The sequence below is a fragment of the Aedes albopictus genome, chromosome 2 (genome assembly GCF_035046485.1).
Source record: "Aedes albopictus strain Foshan chromosome 2, AalbF5, whole genome shotgun sequence".
NCBI classification, from domain to species: Eukaryota; Metazoa; Arthropoda; class Insecta; order Diptera; family Culicidae; genus Aedes; species Aedes albopictus.
The window spans coordinates 255,906,746-255,921,986 of NC_085137.1; the positions used below are offsets into that span (position 1 = coordinate 255,906,746).

Here is a 15,241-nt window from a genome sequence, read left to right on the forward strand (position 1 = left end):
ATAACAGCCCCCTATAATCACTATTGTTCCTCATTGTAATCGACGAGATCGTCATTGTAATCGACGATTGACCGTGTACAGAATCTTAAGACGTAGAAGTAATCTGTAAGCAGACGCGCCAACTTGGTCAAATTATTGGGGGAGCAAAGCCTGGTTTTTCTGATTTTTTGTATGGGAAATTCGAAAAATCATTAAAAATCGTCAAATATTGAGGGGGGGCAAAATCATGCTTGCCACCCCCCCCCCCCCTAAGTTGGCGCCTATGTCTGTAAGTAAGCCCTGGATTGACATCTGCAAGGATATCTCAGTAGATTGAGTAAGGTACGCCGGGGCAAGACGAAACACGAAGTTTTGAAATAGATTTCAATACAATTTGTAAATTTATCCTTCGCTAAAGATTGTTTGTATCATCGACTATGTGTTATGGCGATCGAACTGTTTATCAACATTAGAAAGCATCATGTTAACTCTCTGTTTCATCTTGCCCCATCCGTTTCAACTTGCCCCGGTGTACCTTAGATATTTTACGTTGCTTCTATGTACTCTATGTAGGTTCATCCGACCGGTACAAGAAGACGTGGAGCGCAGCGAGCTAGGTGGGTCGACCAAGTGGAGGACGATCTGTGGACCCTACGCAGAGTGCGGAACTGGAGACAAACAGCCATGGACCGAGTGGAATGGAGGCGGCTGCTATGTACAGCAGAGGCCACCCCGGCCTTAGCCTGATCGGTAACGGTAACGGTATGTACTCTCAGGGGTGCTCAGGATACATGATTGAGTGAGTTACAATGATATATCAAAATTATTAAAAGAAAATCCTGGTATGAACGGAAACCGAACGGTCACCCTTAACATGCTCTTGTTGAATACCCACACGTTTCGAAATACACATGTTCGGATTATACATACTTCATTCAAATTGAGCTTTGGGATGATTCCGTACAAAACATTTATTGACGAAATTTAAAAAAACAGCAGTTTAACACTATTAAACTTATAATAAATAAAACAATAATAATTAATCTTGCTAGCGTTCTGCGAGCTATAAAACTAAAAATCTTGGTGACTGATGCGTTTATCTTTGGAATGTTAACTAGAAGAACAATATTCAACGCAATTCAAAAATAATTTTAAATGTACGATGTTTTTCTTGTTATCGGTTACCCGGTTTTATATGGTCATGCGAATTCGTTTGTTTGTCGTGTTTGTGCAAGTAATAAGTTACACATTATTGAACAGCAATAGTCTTGTTAACATGGATACCACAAAGGGAGTTTCCTTCTTCATATGGTGATCTGGATTGACTGAAGTATATGATTCATAACCGTAGGCCACTTTTTGAACCACAAAAGTCAACAAAGTTAACATATCAAATCGTTGTCCATTTTCGTTCAGCTCGTTGCACAGCTCGCGGATGAACAAGGAACCGTTTATGGTGTTGCGGAAGGACATGAAGTCCGGAATCATAGCGAACAGGAAATCGGCATTCGTTGGAATACTGTATCTGTCTACGCCATCTTTTTCGACTTTAACGCCGAAATCCAAATCGTTGGCATTGCCTCGGCTTGCTTGAATGATGAAGATTTTTGGTTTTCCAGCAAGCGTCCGGCATTGGTCTCCGGTGAAGAATGTCCAAAGGCTCGATATCTGATAGGGTTTGTCATATGCGTAGATTTCTTCACCTTCCTCACCATGCGAAAGAACAGCAACCAGCAGGCAGTCACTCTTGGAATGATCCATTTCGGAAACTGCAGAAACATATAAAAGAGGATAATTTGTATCGGCTGCATTAAATAAAACAAAACTGTCTTCGGCAAAGTTGTCGCAAAATGAGTCTTTTATTTATTAGGGAAAAATGGGAATATTTGTGTTTGAGATTTTACTGACATCCTAGAACGTCCTGAACACTATGAAGTTTGGAGAAACGAAATAATTGACATACCAGTTGCTCTAAAAGCTGAATTTGGATATGGGTTACGTTCATGTGTGTTCATTTTACCTTCGTCAAGGTGCTCGATCAAAAGGTGTTTTATATTCTGGGATGTTCTGGGTGTTCCAAACTACCCTGTAGTAAAGGCGTTCAAAACTACAAAAATAGTTTTATGTGTTTTCGCCATAAATAATAGAATTGCATAATTTACTGGGATCCGTGAAGGTCTTGAATCTACAATGTCGTTTATAGACGCTATAGGGATATTCCAGGTCAGCCAAACTACCTTGGAGTTCAAAACTTCAGGTCTATACTCGTAACAGTAGCCATATCTGTTATACTGAGTAACGTCCCATAACCAACCGCTGTTACTGGACCAAACTGAAGTCTACTTGTTATTAAAAACTTTTGAAGGGTCGTCCAAACTGTCCTGAAGTTTAACTCTTGAGGGTAACAGTACACTCAGTAGCAAAAAAAAAGCCAAACTGAATTTATCTCCCGAAATCCGTCATGTTCAATCTGCTGCAACTTTGGCAATAATCAATATTTTTGGCTGAAAATTTTACCACTTCATCATCAATATACAGTGGGGACCCGATTTTGTCTGCCCCCGATTTTGTCTACCCCCGATTTTGTCAGCTTTTTCACCCGATTTTGTCAGCCTTTTTTTGAAGTAAAACATAAATTTGTATTTAATTCAGAATTTCAATTTTATTTTTATTATTAATGCAGTTGATGTTTTAGGCGTCATAGCAAAATTACGCAATGAACAAAACTCGTGTAATTTTTGAAAACGATCAAACTTGTTTTGCTACCAGGGTTACCTCTTGGTATTTCTTTACGAAAATCCCTTGGTATTGCTTCTGAAATTCCTTTACACAATTTTGTTGGAAATTCTTCTGGAATTCATGCTAGACTTTAACAATTCATTTCTGCCATGGTTTCTCCTTAAAATGCTCCTGATATTTCCCCAGTACTTTTTTCAGAAATTTCTCCATGTATTTCTCAAGGAGATTTCTTCAAAGATTACAATAGGGATTCTTTCAATGATTTTTCAGAAAATGCTAAAGAAATGCCTCTAGAGATTTCTACGGAGATTGCAGTAAGGATTCTTTCAGAAATTACTTAAGGGATTTAACCGGAGCTCCTGTAAACGTTTTTGTAGAAACTACTTACGGGATCCCTTCGGGAATGTCTTGAGGGTTGCATTCCGTATATCCTCGGGTTGTTTCTCTAAAAATTTCCCCGAACATTTCTTCAAAGATTGCTTCAGAGATTCTTTAGAGATTAGGCTCTGGAAATTAAAGTGGAAAGGCAGCGGAAACGTAGCCAATTCGGATAGTTTGAGTGTCTATACTTGACAATCAGATGTTGGTTCATTTTCATACGTTGACAGCTAAAGTTACATGTTATGATTTAAATTGCGCTAACCAGTGTCAACTGTCTTCTGTAGACCACAATTTCTATAAGCTAGGAGAAGGCTGTGTTCCAGTAGGGATCCTATGACAAGAAGAAAAAGAAATAAAAGATTTAATAGTTCTGCTGTAAAAAAGCACTGAATGTTAACTTTGCTAAATATCATTTTTTTTTCTGTGCCCTTAACACCCTGTCGATTTTTTTTTACCACAAAAGGTTCGTTCAAATATCACGTAAAGCAAAATTTTGGCAACTTTAGACCCTATCCGCTATCCCTCCACCGCGTAACTATTTTTGAAAGAGAAATTATAAAATTTTGTATGAAGCGTAACACAGCGCTGGACTCCCCCCCCCCTCATTGGCGTTACGAAATATTTGAACGAACCCAAAGCAGACCCTCCACACCTATCTCCGTCTCTGACGTGCCCAGAACAATTTTCCATGAATAAAAAAATTATTTTAAAAAATGTCCCGATTTTGTCAGGTACCCGATTTTGTCAGCCCAAAATGCTACCAGGGGCTGACAAAATCGGCTCCTTACTGTATTGATAATGTACGGTCAAAATTGATAGAAATTATATGTTTTGAGTTATAACAATTTATATGAAAAAGTCCATTTTTGGACACACTTTTTCAAAAATCCGTATTTCAGTGATAAATTTAAGTAGCTCGATGAAAATTTCACTGCAGTATCAGTAAATATAGGAAATGCTGTGGTCAAAATTTGAAATGTTTTCATCCAGCGGTTTGGGCCACAGAAATTGTCAAAGTTGAGGTACCAATGTGGGTGCTACAGTTTTCACTCCATATTGACCATGCTGAAACACAGGTGCAGAAAAAAAGCCGAGGTCAAATCGTTCCATTAATGTACAGTTTAACTAAGTTTTAACAAACAATCCATCTTGTATCACATATTTTTATAAATTTTCGTGTGGTCTGTTAATTATCTATGACATTCTACACGGAACACATAGTGCGTTACACGTTACACGTAATGCGTTACAAACGTACATATGTTAGTGAATATACAAGTAGTTTGTATAAATTACAAATTTTGGTTACTGTAAAAACATTATTATAAGCAAATAAGTTGAGGGGTATAATTTAGAACCACAAAGTATGATATAGTAAGGCATATTACGGCGCATGTTTTTGGTTTTGGTTCAAAAGTTACAAGCGTTTTTCTTGAAAAATCATAGTTTTTTTTTAAAAGGGTTTATGATGGGTTAGGGCAAACATAAAAAATATCTTTTGAACGCATTCAAAAGTTGAAATGTTGTTATAAATTATATCAAAAAATTAGAGGGGTGTTAATTTTGTAACTCAAGTAAAAATACTTGAAAAGTGCCTATTTTTTCTAGAAAATCATCAATATCTTTTGAACGGAATGACATACCCAAGTAACAAAATTAATTTTATAATGCTTTTGAAGTGATGATGATTAACCTGGGCTTGTTAGGGGAATATCTGTAAAAAAAAAGAAAAAAAAAAGTCGAATCAAATACAAGACACTGAAGACGACCTTACAGTTGAGGTCGAAATACGTATCTGTCAAAGGATGCAAATTCTTAGTGAAATTCAAAGGAACAGTGCTTTTGAAGTATTTTTCAACACCTATTTTGAAGTATTTTAAAACCATGCATAAATCAAATTGCTCTGCAAAACAACATCAACTCAACCATAAGCCCGCCATAAGACCAAAGAGGCCCATCCTAAGATGCTCTTGGAGAGTTGTTTTTAAATTTCTCTTAAAACTTGTTGTACTTCCCAAGTTGTGAAAATCATCTGAAAAAGTAAGAAAATTGATAAAAAACTGTTTTTTATGAACTGGGAAGAAAATCATCACGATCGCAATAAAACAGATCTAGAGTGCCATGCTGCAATGAACCCAAACACCACAGCTTGGCAAGCTTGGCAAGACAAAGTTTGCCGGGACATCTTATAAATGATAGTTCCCTAAACCATAAAAGGATTAAAATTTTAGTATATGGCGTATGCTACAACTCTTCGTTTTCATAATCACAGCAGTTGAGTAAACCAAACAGAAGTAAAATAGACAAACCTCTCTTCATCTCTTTAAGGATAAAATCCATGCGGGAATCCTTGTGCAGGGTCACGTCAAATCGCAACCGTTTGAGCGATTTCTCCAGCATGTCGCAATCCACATCATTTCCATCTCTGTTGATTAATTTCACGTTCTTATCGAAAGTTGTGTGTGCAAATATGATTGCTTGGCCGCGGTGCTTATGATTCATTGGGTAATAAGCGGAGTTGCGTTCAATAGTATACGCTGGCGCCACGGTGGGACTCATCTGCGGCGGTAAGTTGACTTTTTTTCGACCGAACAATTTTTTCATGATCTGAAAACTGAACAGAAACAAGTTATAGATATTACTCCAGTATCTAACATTATAGAATTCACAAAATCATCAGACAAAGATCCTCTACTGACTCTGACTAAACAGCAACCAAAACGCGCAACTCCGTGTCCTTTCGTGACAGAATTTAGCATCTAACAAGTACCAAGTTCATTGGCCGTCGTAAATGCACCTATATATTATGAGTCATGTCACACGGAAAGATCGGTGCATCTTATACGAAATAGTTCATCAGTTACGATAAGTTTTACCTGGCAAACTTAAATAAAATCACTAAACTAAAAAGGTAGATTCGGTTTCAGTCTTATCAGATGTTTATCCGGTAGATAGCAGTCACTACTGAAGAAAAGTGCGACTCGTGCGGACATAAAAGTAGGTAAATGAAACTACTTTGAATTGTGGTTTCTACTTTCGTGTACGCACACGTTGCCTTACACGAACGCTACTTGAGTTATTGCTTATCCAGAGAAATCTTCCAACCTGGCGGAGTAAAGAAGACAAAGAAGACCTATTCCGCAAACGTCAAACTGCTGCACACTTCAAAAAGTATGCACACAACCTTGAAACAAAAATAAATAGTTGAAAATCTAAATTATGTTTAATGGCGTACAGCTGCATACTAAAGTGCTAAAACTACACCTAATATAGTTTAGAAATAAGTTTCATGTTGTGGCAGCAATTGCGATTACATAAACCATAAATGAAACAATTTTCATTATTTTTGAATTTTATGGCAACCAAGCGAGTGAGAGCTTTTTAGCGTGAACCGAGCACTTTTGACGTTTGCGGAACGACTGCGGCGGTCGAAACCACCGCAACCCCGTTGGATTTTTTCTATTTTACCGCAGTATACTGATGGAAAAACGTATAAACAACAATCAGCTGTTGCCAGCTAAATCAAACGGGCGTATTTTCCACCAGTAGATTTGTATTAGTATTAGTGACACCGCGCTGCGAGAACTCATCTAGATCTAGCCTATCTCGTTAGGATAGGAGCCGTCAGAACAGAAAAATACAAAAGTGGGCGCACAGGAAGGCGAGATCTACACGGAGAAACAAAAGTACCCAAATATAGGTATTTTTCACCCAACACTCGAGTTTCGTTCGGGAAGCCATGTGGTAAAGTACAGTAGACGTTGCAAGGCTTTTTAACTGCAAGTCCGGTAAGTGCAACAAATTTGCAGTTATCGCACCGCTATCCGTCAAAACGGTGCGCCAGGTTAGCCCGAATGAACAGTCGAATAGATTTTACGTCCATTTTACGTCAATTTATGGGTTGTTGACGCCAATCTGACGTTGCAGTTATCGAATTTTGTTCGCTAAGTGAAACGTAAACATGTTGCAGTTATCGAACGTCTACTGTAATGCATTTTAGAATATATTTAATCAATATAAGAAAATGAAAACACCATTCGCACACTGCTCACATGCTAATTGTGATTTCCATGCCAATAATATGTGATAGCAGCCAACGGAAAAGAGAAAAGGTAATCTTTAAAAAGGTTTTTTTTTTCTGAATAAAGTCGTATAATAAAGTCGTCGATCGGTGGTTCAAACGGGGAGTAAGTTGGTCGGGAGTCGAACCAGAAGTGGTGATGACCGCTAGAGTAAAGTTGTTCACTCTTCTTGATTTTATTTGTTTACCATTAGAGTCAAGCTTTTATAATTATATTGTTAGAGCAACTTTTGCTAGTTTGTACCTTGCATTTACAGTCATGACTCGCTGGTTGGGGGCTTAATAGTTGGGTGGCTTTTTAGTTGGGGCTCCGTTAGTTGAGCGGTCAGCCAACTAAAAAGTACCTGGATGTCATAATTCAATGTCAAACTGAAAATGACAACCAATCTGTATTTCCGAGGGGCGAGCTAATGAGTTTTTGGTTTCGTAAAACTTTACTGATAATCGAGAATAATTTCTATTTCATATTTATTAAAAAAAAAAACAATATGTACAATTACTTCGAAACAAATGCAAAACATCGGCAATCTTTATTTTGTCGATCAGTGAAAGCGTTTTGTGGTTGCATTTTGGTCCGGGTGGTTTCATAAACATCTATATTTTCACTTCACCGACTAAAACCGGGGGAAAATAATTATTTCTCGCATTGGCCATATATGTATCTTGCAAAACGTATCAATTTTACTCTAAATGTAAAACAAATTGAAAAATTTTACTTTTTGCTTCCAACCTAAACATGATTTAACAAAAACAATGCGCACGCCCCTTGTGCTGCTGTCACTTCACCCAACTAGCGAATCGAATTCGTTGGTTGGGTGGAGGTTGTGGCTCAACGAGCGGGTTCCGACTGTATTCAGTTTTTGCAGTGTTGAATTATTGAATTATCATACATCAGCTTTTAACACACCCTAATGTAAAGAAAACTGTAATGCATCATTGATAATGCCAATCTAAAGGATAATTGCATGACAAGTGTGGAATTACTGCATTTCACACTAAATTTTAAACCTGGGCTATACGATAGGGAAAGCTAGAAATATGCAGCTTTTTAGCAAGACATTGGAAGTACAAGTCCAGATGCTACAAACTGGGTCGTGCTTTTTACGCTGTGACATTATTGTGTAGCAATATTGCATAAATGCATAATCAAATATGGCTGATAGTTTTTCGTCAATTGTTAATTTTTGAAATACCTGGATCTGTACCTCCAACGTTCGCTTAATAACAATTTATTTATATAAAAAAAAATGTCATCACATGTCTTCAAATTGAATTTATCCAAGCCGGAAGTAGCGAATTCGTCCCAATCGAAAATCTGGCATATGTATGTATGCTCATTCGCGTTGCCCTTATGGGAGAGATTGGAAATGTTTGAACAGCAAATTGAAAATGTACTACTCAAACAACGAACACTTTCGTCATCACCTTTGTCAACTGCATTCACCCGTCGTCATCATCATCAGGCTAGGTCGCAATTTAATTACTACTAGACAGTGCTCATGTTTCATGAAGCTGTATGACCTATTGGTATCCTTCGAGTGCATGATAGTTTGATTATTAATTACACAAGTTTACAAAATAAAACGAAAGTCGTGAACTTCTGTCAACGACCAAAATTTTTGAAGCACAATTTAGTGCTGATTTCGAAACCGACCTTCAAAAATTTTTAAGTAGAATAGTTTTTGAGTTTTAGCTTCATATCGAGTTTTGCAACTTTTCAAAATATGTAATTTACTAAAATTCAAATATATTACGTTTTGTTCAACCAATTTTAAATCTTTTTCCATAAATTAAAAGCTGAATACAATACCATTCGATCATCTGATAACAAGTTTTGCGTCAGATTGATGAAATTCAAGATATTGGCGAATTTTAGGGACGATCTTCTTAAATTTTAGCAAAATTCCCAAAAATTTTTCAAGAAATGTATTTTTTTTTCAATAAGAAAAAACCAATTTAAAAAATCTTTCTCGACGTTTATTTGACATACCATATGTAGGCGACTTACAGTAAAAATTTCAGCTCAATCGGAGCATTGATTACGAAGAATGAGATGTTTGAAGTGAGCGACTTTGCTGAAAAATAGAACAAATATCGATTTCAAATCATCACCCTTGTATGGAAAGTCGAAAAAATTTCCGCTCTACTGTATTTTTTTTCTTTCACGTTTTTGAACTCAGGGCATGATTCTACACCAAAAATGATCATCCGCTTACCGAGTTCAAAAATGCTGTAAACTAGTGTTATGTGAGAGACGGGTGGAATTATCTACTTTATTGACTTCGGAAGAATTCGTTGATTTGTCATCAGCATGACTTAACCTTTCATAGACTGCCAATGTGTGATTTCCCAAAAACGAAAGTTAGTGTGCACTGAGCATACTTTTTTATTCATTTAATCAAAAAAATAACTGTCAGGTGTTGTAGTAATGTAATCCTTTACATCTGGAACGTCCCATCCAAATGGTATGAATATAAACATGTAGGTAGCAATGGCAGTTAATAACTGAAACGAGAAGTGATATGAATACTAATGAAATAGTTCAAGAACAACTAAGACATACCATTTTAATAAGCTTAGTGTTGATATCGAACAAGCTATGGGCAACAAATTTGATAGGTTGGTTGGAAATATGGCTCGAAAAACGATAAATAATGTGATACAAATTTGTCACTCCATGTTTTGGAATCTCGTGCAGTAAGAGTCCTATATTCCGTGGCTATGGATATAACGTGACGTTTGAAGAACGATTACATTATGTACGCAGTTTTATCATTGGGTACATATACTTACAACTTCCATACAACTTTCGGTCGAATAAAGTATAGCAGAAATTAATAGCGGAGATGGGCATAAACACAAAATTATCTCTGAAATAAAAACAAAATATTAAACAGCGTATTTTCTCATAACCAATATGTGATTTCGTACCGCAGTAACCATCGGAAGCCTTCTCCATTATAGTAAGATATAACCAATACAAATCGCTAGAAAATTGTACAAAATAGCTGACCACAATAAAACAAATGCTCCAACCTGAAGCGTGATTGTGATAAAAATGGATGTACCAAATCTCGGTGTAACAATTTTTCAAATGAATCAGAGAATTCGTGACTTTGTCCACCACTTCTCTGAACTCCTTCGAACAAGGATCAATAATTTTAACCTTCTTCATAGTTTCATGAACCTTCTGAATTTGTATTTGAACAGAAGTTAGCTGGGCTTTCATTATGTCGACGTTGAAAATGTAGTACAAAACTCGCATTCGTATAAAAGACAGCATTGGAAAGTTCATCAGCCAGATGTTTCTCCATTGCTTACTGTAGGTTATAATCTTAAGAAACACTCGAATTTCAATGATCAAGATAATAACAGACAACGCAACAAATTTTCGGCTAAATCGCCTAAAGAATTGTCTGTACTCTTTCCCTTGGCGTAGGTCAAAAGTCAGCTTGTTCAAGTCGCTTGCTGTCAATCGCTCGAATATCTGGATGTGATCCTTCCTTTGAGCAAAAACTTCCACAAGAGTTACATATATGGCGACCATTTCTCCGACAAACTTCATCATATCGTTGATCAATCCCACGGCGTAATAAGTGAAAAATACTTGTTCATGACAAACCGCCACGACGACTGCTTCCGCCGAGAAAAAGGCAAACGCTATCAAAACCCATTTAAAGGAAAATCGAATTTGCTGAACTGAACTCAACTGCAGCTTGAGGTTGATGAAGTCCACGTCGAACGGAATCAAGCCAATCCATTTAAAAGTCAGTAGAATAAGCCGGTTCGTTTGATTGAACGATGGACAGAGAGCCTTCAGCTTGTTCATTTCGGAATGGGTAGTGGCGTCCAACTGAAAGAGTAACATGTCTCTCCTCTGGGGCACCCTGGTTAAGATGGAGCGCTCAAAATCATTAAACAAATTGCAAGCATCATAATCAGATAAATGAAAAAAAAATGAACGAGCTGATTAAATTGAATGCAAGTAATTTGTGGTTGAGTGCAGCGGGGCCCACAGTGTGGATGCGGTAAACGCATAGCTGATCATGCTGATGGTGTCTGGGTTCGATTCTGGGTTTCCGAGCAAGAGAAAATATCTGTAGAATAGCAAACTCAGGTGCAAAATCCAATACTTACAACTATTCATCGATTGGTTTTCGGCTTAAATGAAAAACTTAATATTACCAGATTGCCCGGATGTTTCGGTCGATTCTAGTGGCCTTCGACCATCTACTGCGGACTCTAAAATTCATTAAACATTCAAAAAATCACTTAAAAACTGTTACTTTCTTCCAACCGTCTTTTCACAATTGGCTTCTTTAGCGATGTTGAGATAATTTCATATTCTGAATCTGCATGCCAAACTGAGCCGAAATCCAAATTTTCATGAATTTTGGGACCCGGGAACCTATTTAAAAATCAATTTGAAGTTTGTATTGGAGCTATTTGATGAATCAACCCTCATCGGATTTTGTACTGGGCGGAGCTGTCAAACAGTTGCCCAGCTGTCAAAAGGTGATTTCAAAAAATCTCTTTGAAATTAATTTTAGGTATCAACATAGAGTTTTAAAGATATGAAAAAAATCATAGTGGCTCAGAAAAAGGTTCTATTTTGTTTAAAAACAAAAAATCGATGAATTTTTCTAAATTTAAAAACCCAATTGGACGGCCATGACTATTAGAAACATAACATATATACAAATTGCATGCATCTTAAGTGGGCTGCAAAACGGTGAGTCGATAAGGAGAGCGTCCAACATAGCTCTGGTCCTCACAAGTTCCTATCTCATGCTTCCACGGGTCAAGCGATGACAAAGACCGCCAGCTAAGAGTTGTGTGCTTAGCTGGTAGTGCAGCCTGGGCACTGTTGTCCTTCTGACTTCAGCTAGATTGAGGAGGTACGACCCGAGCGTCTGTTCACCAAGGAGGTGCGGCTCAAACAGCGTCTGCTCTGGCATCCAGCGGATGAGTTAGAAATGCTGCATCACGCCCAGCTAGATCCAAGGTCCCATCAACGTGGTCGTCCCAGTGTTGGTTGGGACGTTAAACAGAACTGGCACGATGGCCCTCCGGCGAGACAGGAGTGTTGGCGTAGGCCCAATAAGCCACCCGTAAAAATCCCCATTGCGAATAACGTAGGAGAAAATACGACTCGATACAATCGGCAAAGACCCACGCGACAAAATAAGGACTACGATTGGAAACTTGGAACATGTAATTGCAAGTCACTAGGTTTCGCAGGATGTGACAAGATAAACAACGACGAACTACATCCCCGCAACTTCGACATCGTGGCGTTGCAGGAACTTTGTTGGACTGGACAGAAAGTGTGGAAAAGCGGGCATCGAGCGGCTACCTTCTACCAAAGCTGTGGCACCACCAATGAACTGGGAACAGGATTTATAGTGTTGGGCAAGATGCGACAACGTGTGATCGGGTGGCAGCCGATCAACGCAAGGATGTGCATGTTGAGAGTTAAGGGCCGTTTCTTCAACTACAGCATCATCAACGTCCACTGCCCACACGAAGGGAGACCCGATGACGAGAAAGAAGCGTTCTACGCGCAGTTACAGCAAACATACGATGGTTGCTCGCCGCGTGACGTGAAAATCGTTGTCGGCGACATGAACGCGCAGATAGGAAGGGAGGAAATGTACAGACCGGTAATCGGACGAAACAGCCTGCACGCCGTATCGAATGATAACGGCCAGCGATGCGTAAACTTTGCAGCCTCCCGTGGTATGGTAGTCCGAAGCACCTTCTTCCCCCGCAAAGATATCCACAAAGCCACCTGGAGATCACCCGACCATCAAACAGAAAACCAAATCGACCACGTTCTAATCGACGGGAAATTCTTCTCGGATATAACCAACGTCCGCACATACCGCAGTGCGAATATAGATTCGGATCACTACTTAGTCGCTGTATGCATGCGCTCAAAACTTTCGACAGTTATCACTACGCGTCGAAGTCGAACGCCGCGGCTCAACATCGAGCAACTTCGTAACGAAGAAGTGGCTCAAGAGTCAAGACTACGCGCAGCAGTTAGCAGTGGCCCTGCCAACGGAAGAGCAGCTTGGCGCAGCTACACTTGAAGATGGCTGGAGGGACATCCGATCCGCCATAGGTAGTACCTCGGCTACAGCACTGGGCTTCGCGACTCCGAATCACAGAAACGACTGGTACAACGGCGAATGTGAACAGTTGATACACGAGAAGAATGCAGCATGGGCGAGAATGTTGCAACACCGTTCGAGGGCGAAGGAGGCACGTTATAGACAGGCGTAAGACAGCCTAAACACAGTCTTCAGGAGGAAGAAACGCCAGAAGGAAGAACGAGATCGCGAAGCGATGGAAGAGCTGTACCGCGCTAAGGACACACGGAAGTTCTACGAGAAGCTGAACCGCTCGTGCAGAGGCTTTGTGGCACAAGGCAATCACGGGAATATTCTCACGAGCGAGCGTGAGGTGGTCGAGAGGTGGCGGCAGCACTAGGGTGAGCTCCTCAATGGCGACGTTGCATGCACCGAAGGTGGCGCGATAATAGATCTAGGAGTACGTGTGCGGGACGAAAGATTTCCAGTCCCTAACCACCAAGAGATTGAAGAGAAGGTTAGCCGGTTGAAAAACAACAAAGCCGCTGGAGCAGATCAACTATCAAGCGTTACTAAAACACGGTGGAGAAGCACTGGTGAGAGCACTACACTGGGTCATTACCAAGATTTGGGAGGAGGAAGTATTACCGCAGAAGTGGATTGAAGGTATCATGTGTCCCATCTACAAAAAGGGCGATACGTTGGATTGCGGGAACTATCGCACGATCACACTACTGAGCGCTGCCTACAAGGTACTCTCTCAAATTTTATGCCGCCGTCTATCACTGATTGCAAGAGAGTTTGTGGGGCAATATCAGGCTGGATTCATGGGTGAACGCGCTATAACGGACCAGATGTTCGCCATCCGCCAGGTGCTGCGGAAATGCCGCGAACACAACGTGCCCAAACATCACTTGTTCATCGATTTCAAATCGGCGTATGATACAATCGATCGAGAACAGCTATAGCAGATTATGCACGAATACGTGCATAATCTGCGTGCGTAGTTCGAGTATCAGGGACGCTCTCGAGTCTCTTGGAATCTCGCAGAGGGTTACGGCAAGGTGATGGTCTTTTGTACTTGCTGTTCAACATTGCGTTAGAAGGTGTAATAAGGAGAGCGGGGATAAACACGAGTGGGACGATTTTCACGAAGCCAGGCGAATCGGATTAGTCATTAACGTATCGGAGACAAAGTACATGATGGCAAAGGGCTCCAGGGAGGAATCTCCGCACCCGTCATTCCGAATTCATATCGACGGTGATGAAATCGAGGCGGTTGAAGAATTCGTGTACTTGGGCTCACTGGTAACCGCCAACAACGACACCAGCAGAGAAATTCAGAGGCGCATTGTGGCAGGAAAACGTGCTTACTTTGGACTCCGCAGAACTCTACGATCGAATGAAGTTCGCCGTCACACGAAGTTAACTATCTACAAAACGCTGATTAGATCGGTAGTCCTCTATGGGCACAAAACATGGAGCCTACGTGCAGAGGACTAACGCGCCCTTGGAGTTTTCGAACGAAAGGTGTTGCGTACCATCTACGCCGGAGTGCAGATGGAAGACGGAACTTGGAGAAGGCGAATGAACCACGAGTTGCATCAGCTGCTGAGAGAACCAACCATCGTCCATACCGCGAAAATCTGGAGGCTACGATGGGCGGGTCACGTCATCAGGATGTCGGATAGCAACCCGATTAAAATGGTTCTCGGCAGCCATGCAATCGGTACAAGAAGAGGTGGTGCGCAGCGAGTTAGGTGGGTCGATCAAGTGAAGGACGATTTGCGGACGCTTCACAGCGTGCGGAATGGAGATGCACAGCTATGGACCGAGTAAAATGGAGGCGATTCTTACGTACAGCAGATCCAGCCAACACACGATCGCATATGCTGTTGAATAGAACGCTACACGCGGTTAAATGGAAGCATGTACGCATATCATCCTATTCTACATCATATACGAC

General features: G+C 40.1%; 1 protein-coding gene across 5 annotated transcripts; it reads right to left on the reverse strand.

The window, feature by feature from the left end:
- Nucleotides 1–919: 919 nt before the first annotated feature.
- LOC109428244 (caspase) lies at nucleotides 920–6,118 on the reverse strand. 5 transcript variants are annotated; one of them, XM_062851586.1, is made up of 4 exons: nucleotides 5,976–6,118; nucleotides 5,409–5,713; nucleotides 3,362–3,430; nucleotides 920–1,748 (listed from the first exon to the last, which is right to left on the reverse strand). In XM_062851586.1, exons 2-4 carry the CDS (start codon nucleotides 5,701–5,703, stop codon nucleotides 1,222–1,224), a joined length of 891 nt encoding a protein of 296 aa, XP_062707570.1. In that variant the 5' UTR covers nucleotides 5,704–5,713; nucleotides 5,976–6,118; the 3' UTR covers nucleotides 920–1,221. The 5 variants fall into 5 exon arrangements, with proteins under 5 accessions (XP_062707570.1, XP_062707571.1, XP_062707569.1 ...); XM_062851587.1 differs by having other exon boundaries at nucleotides 5,409–5,706; nucleotides 5,976–6,116; XM_062851585.1 differs by lacking the exon at nucleotides 5,976–6,118 and adding an exon at nucleotides 5,769–5,791.
- Between the last annotated feature and the right edge of the window lie 9,123 nt (nucleotides 6,119–15,241).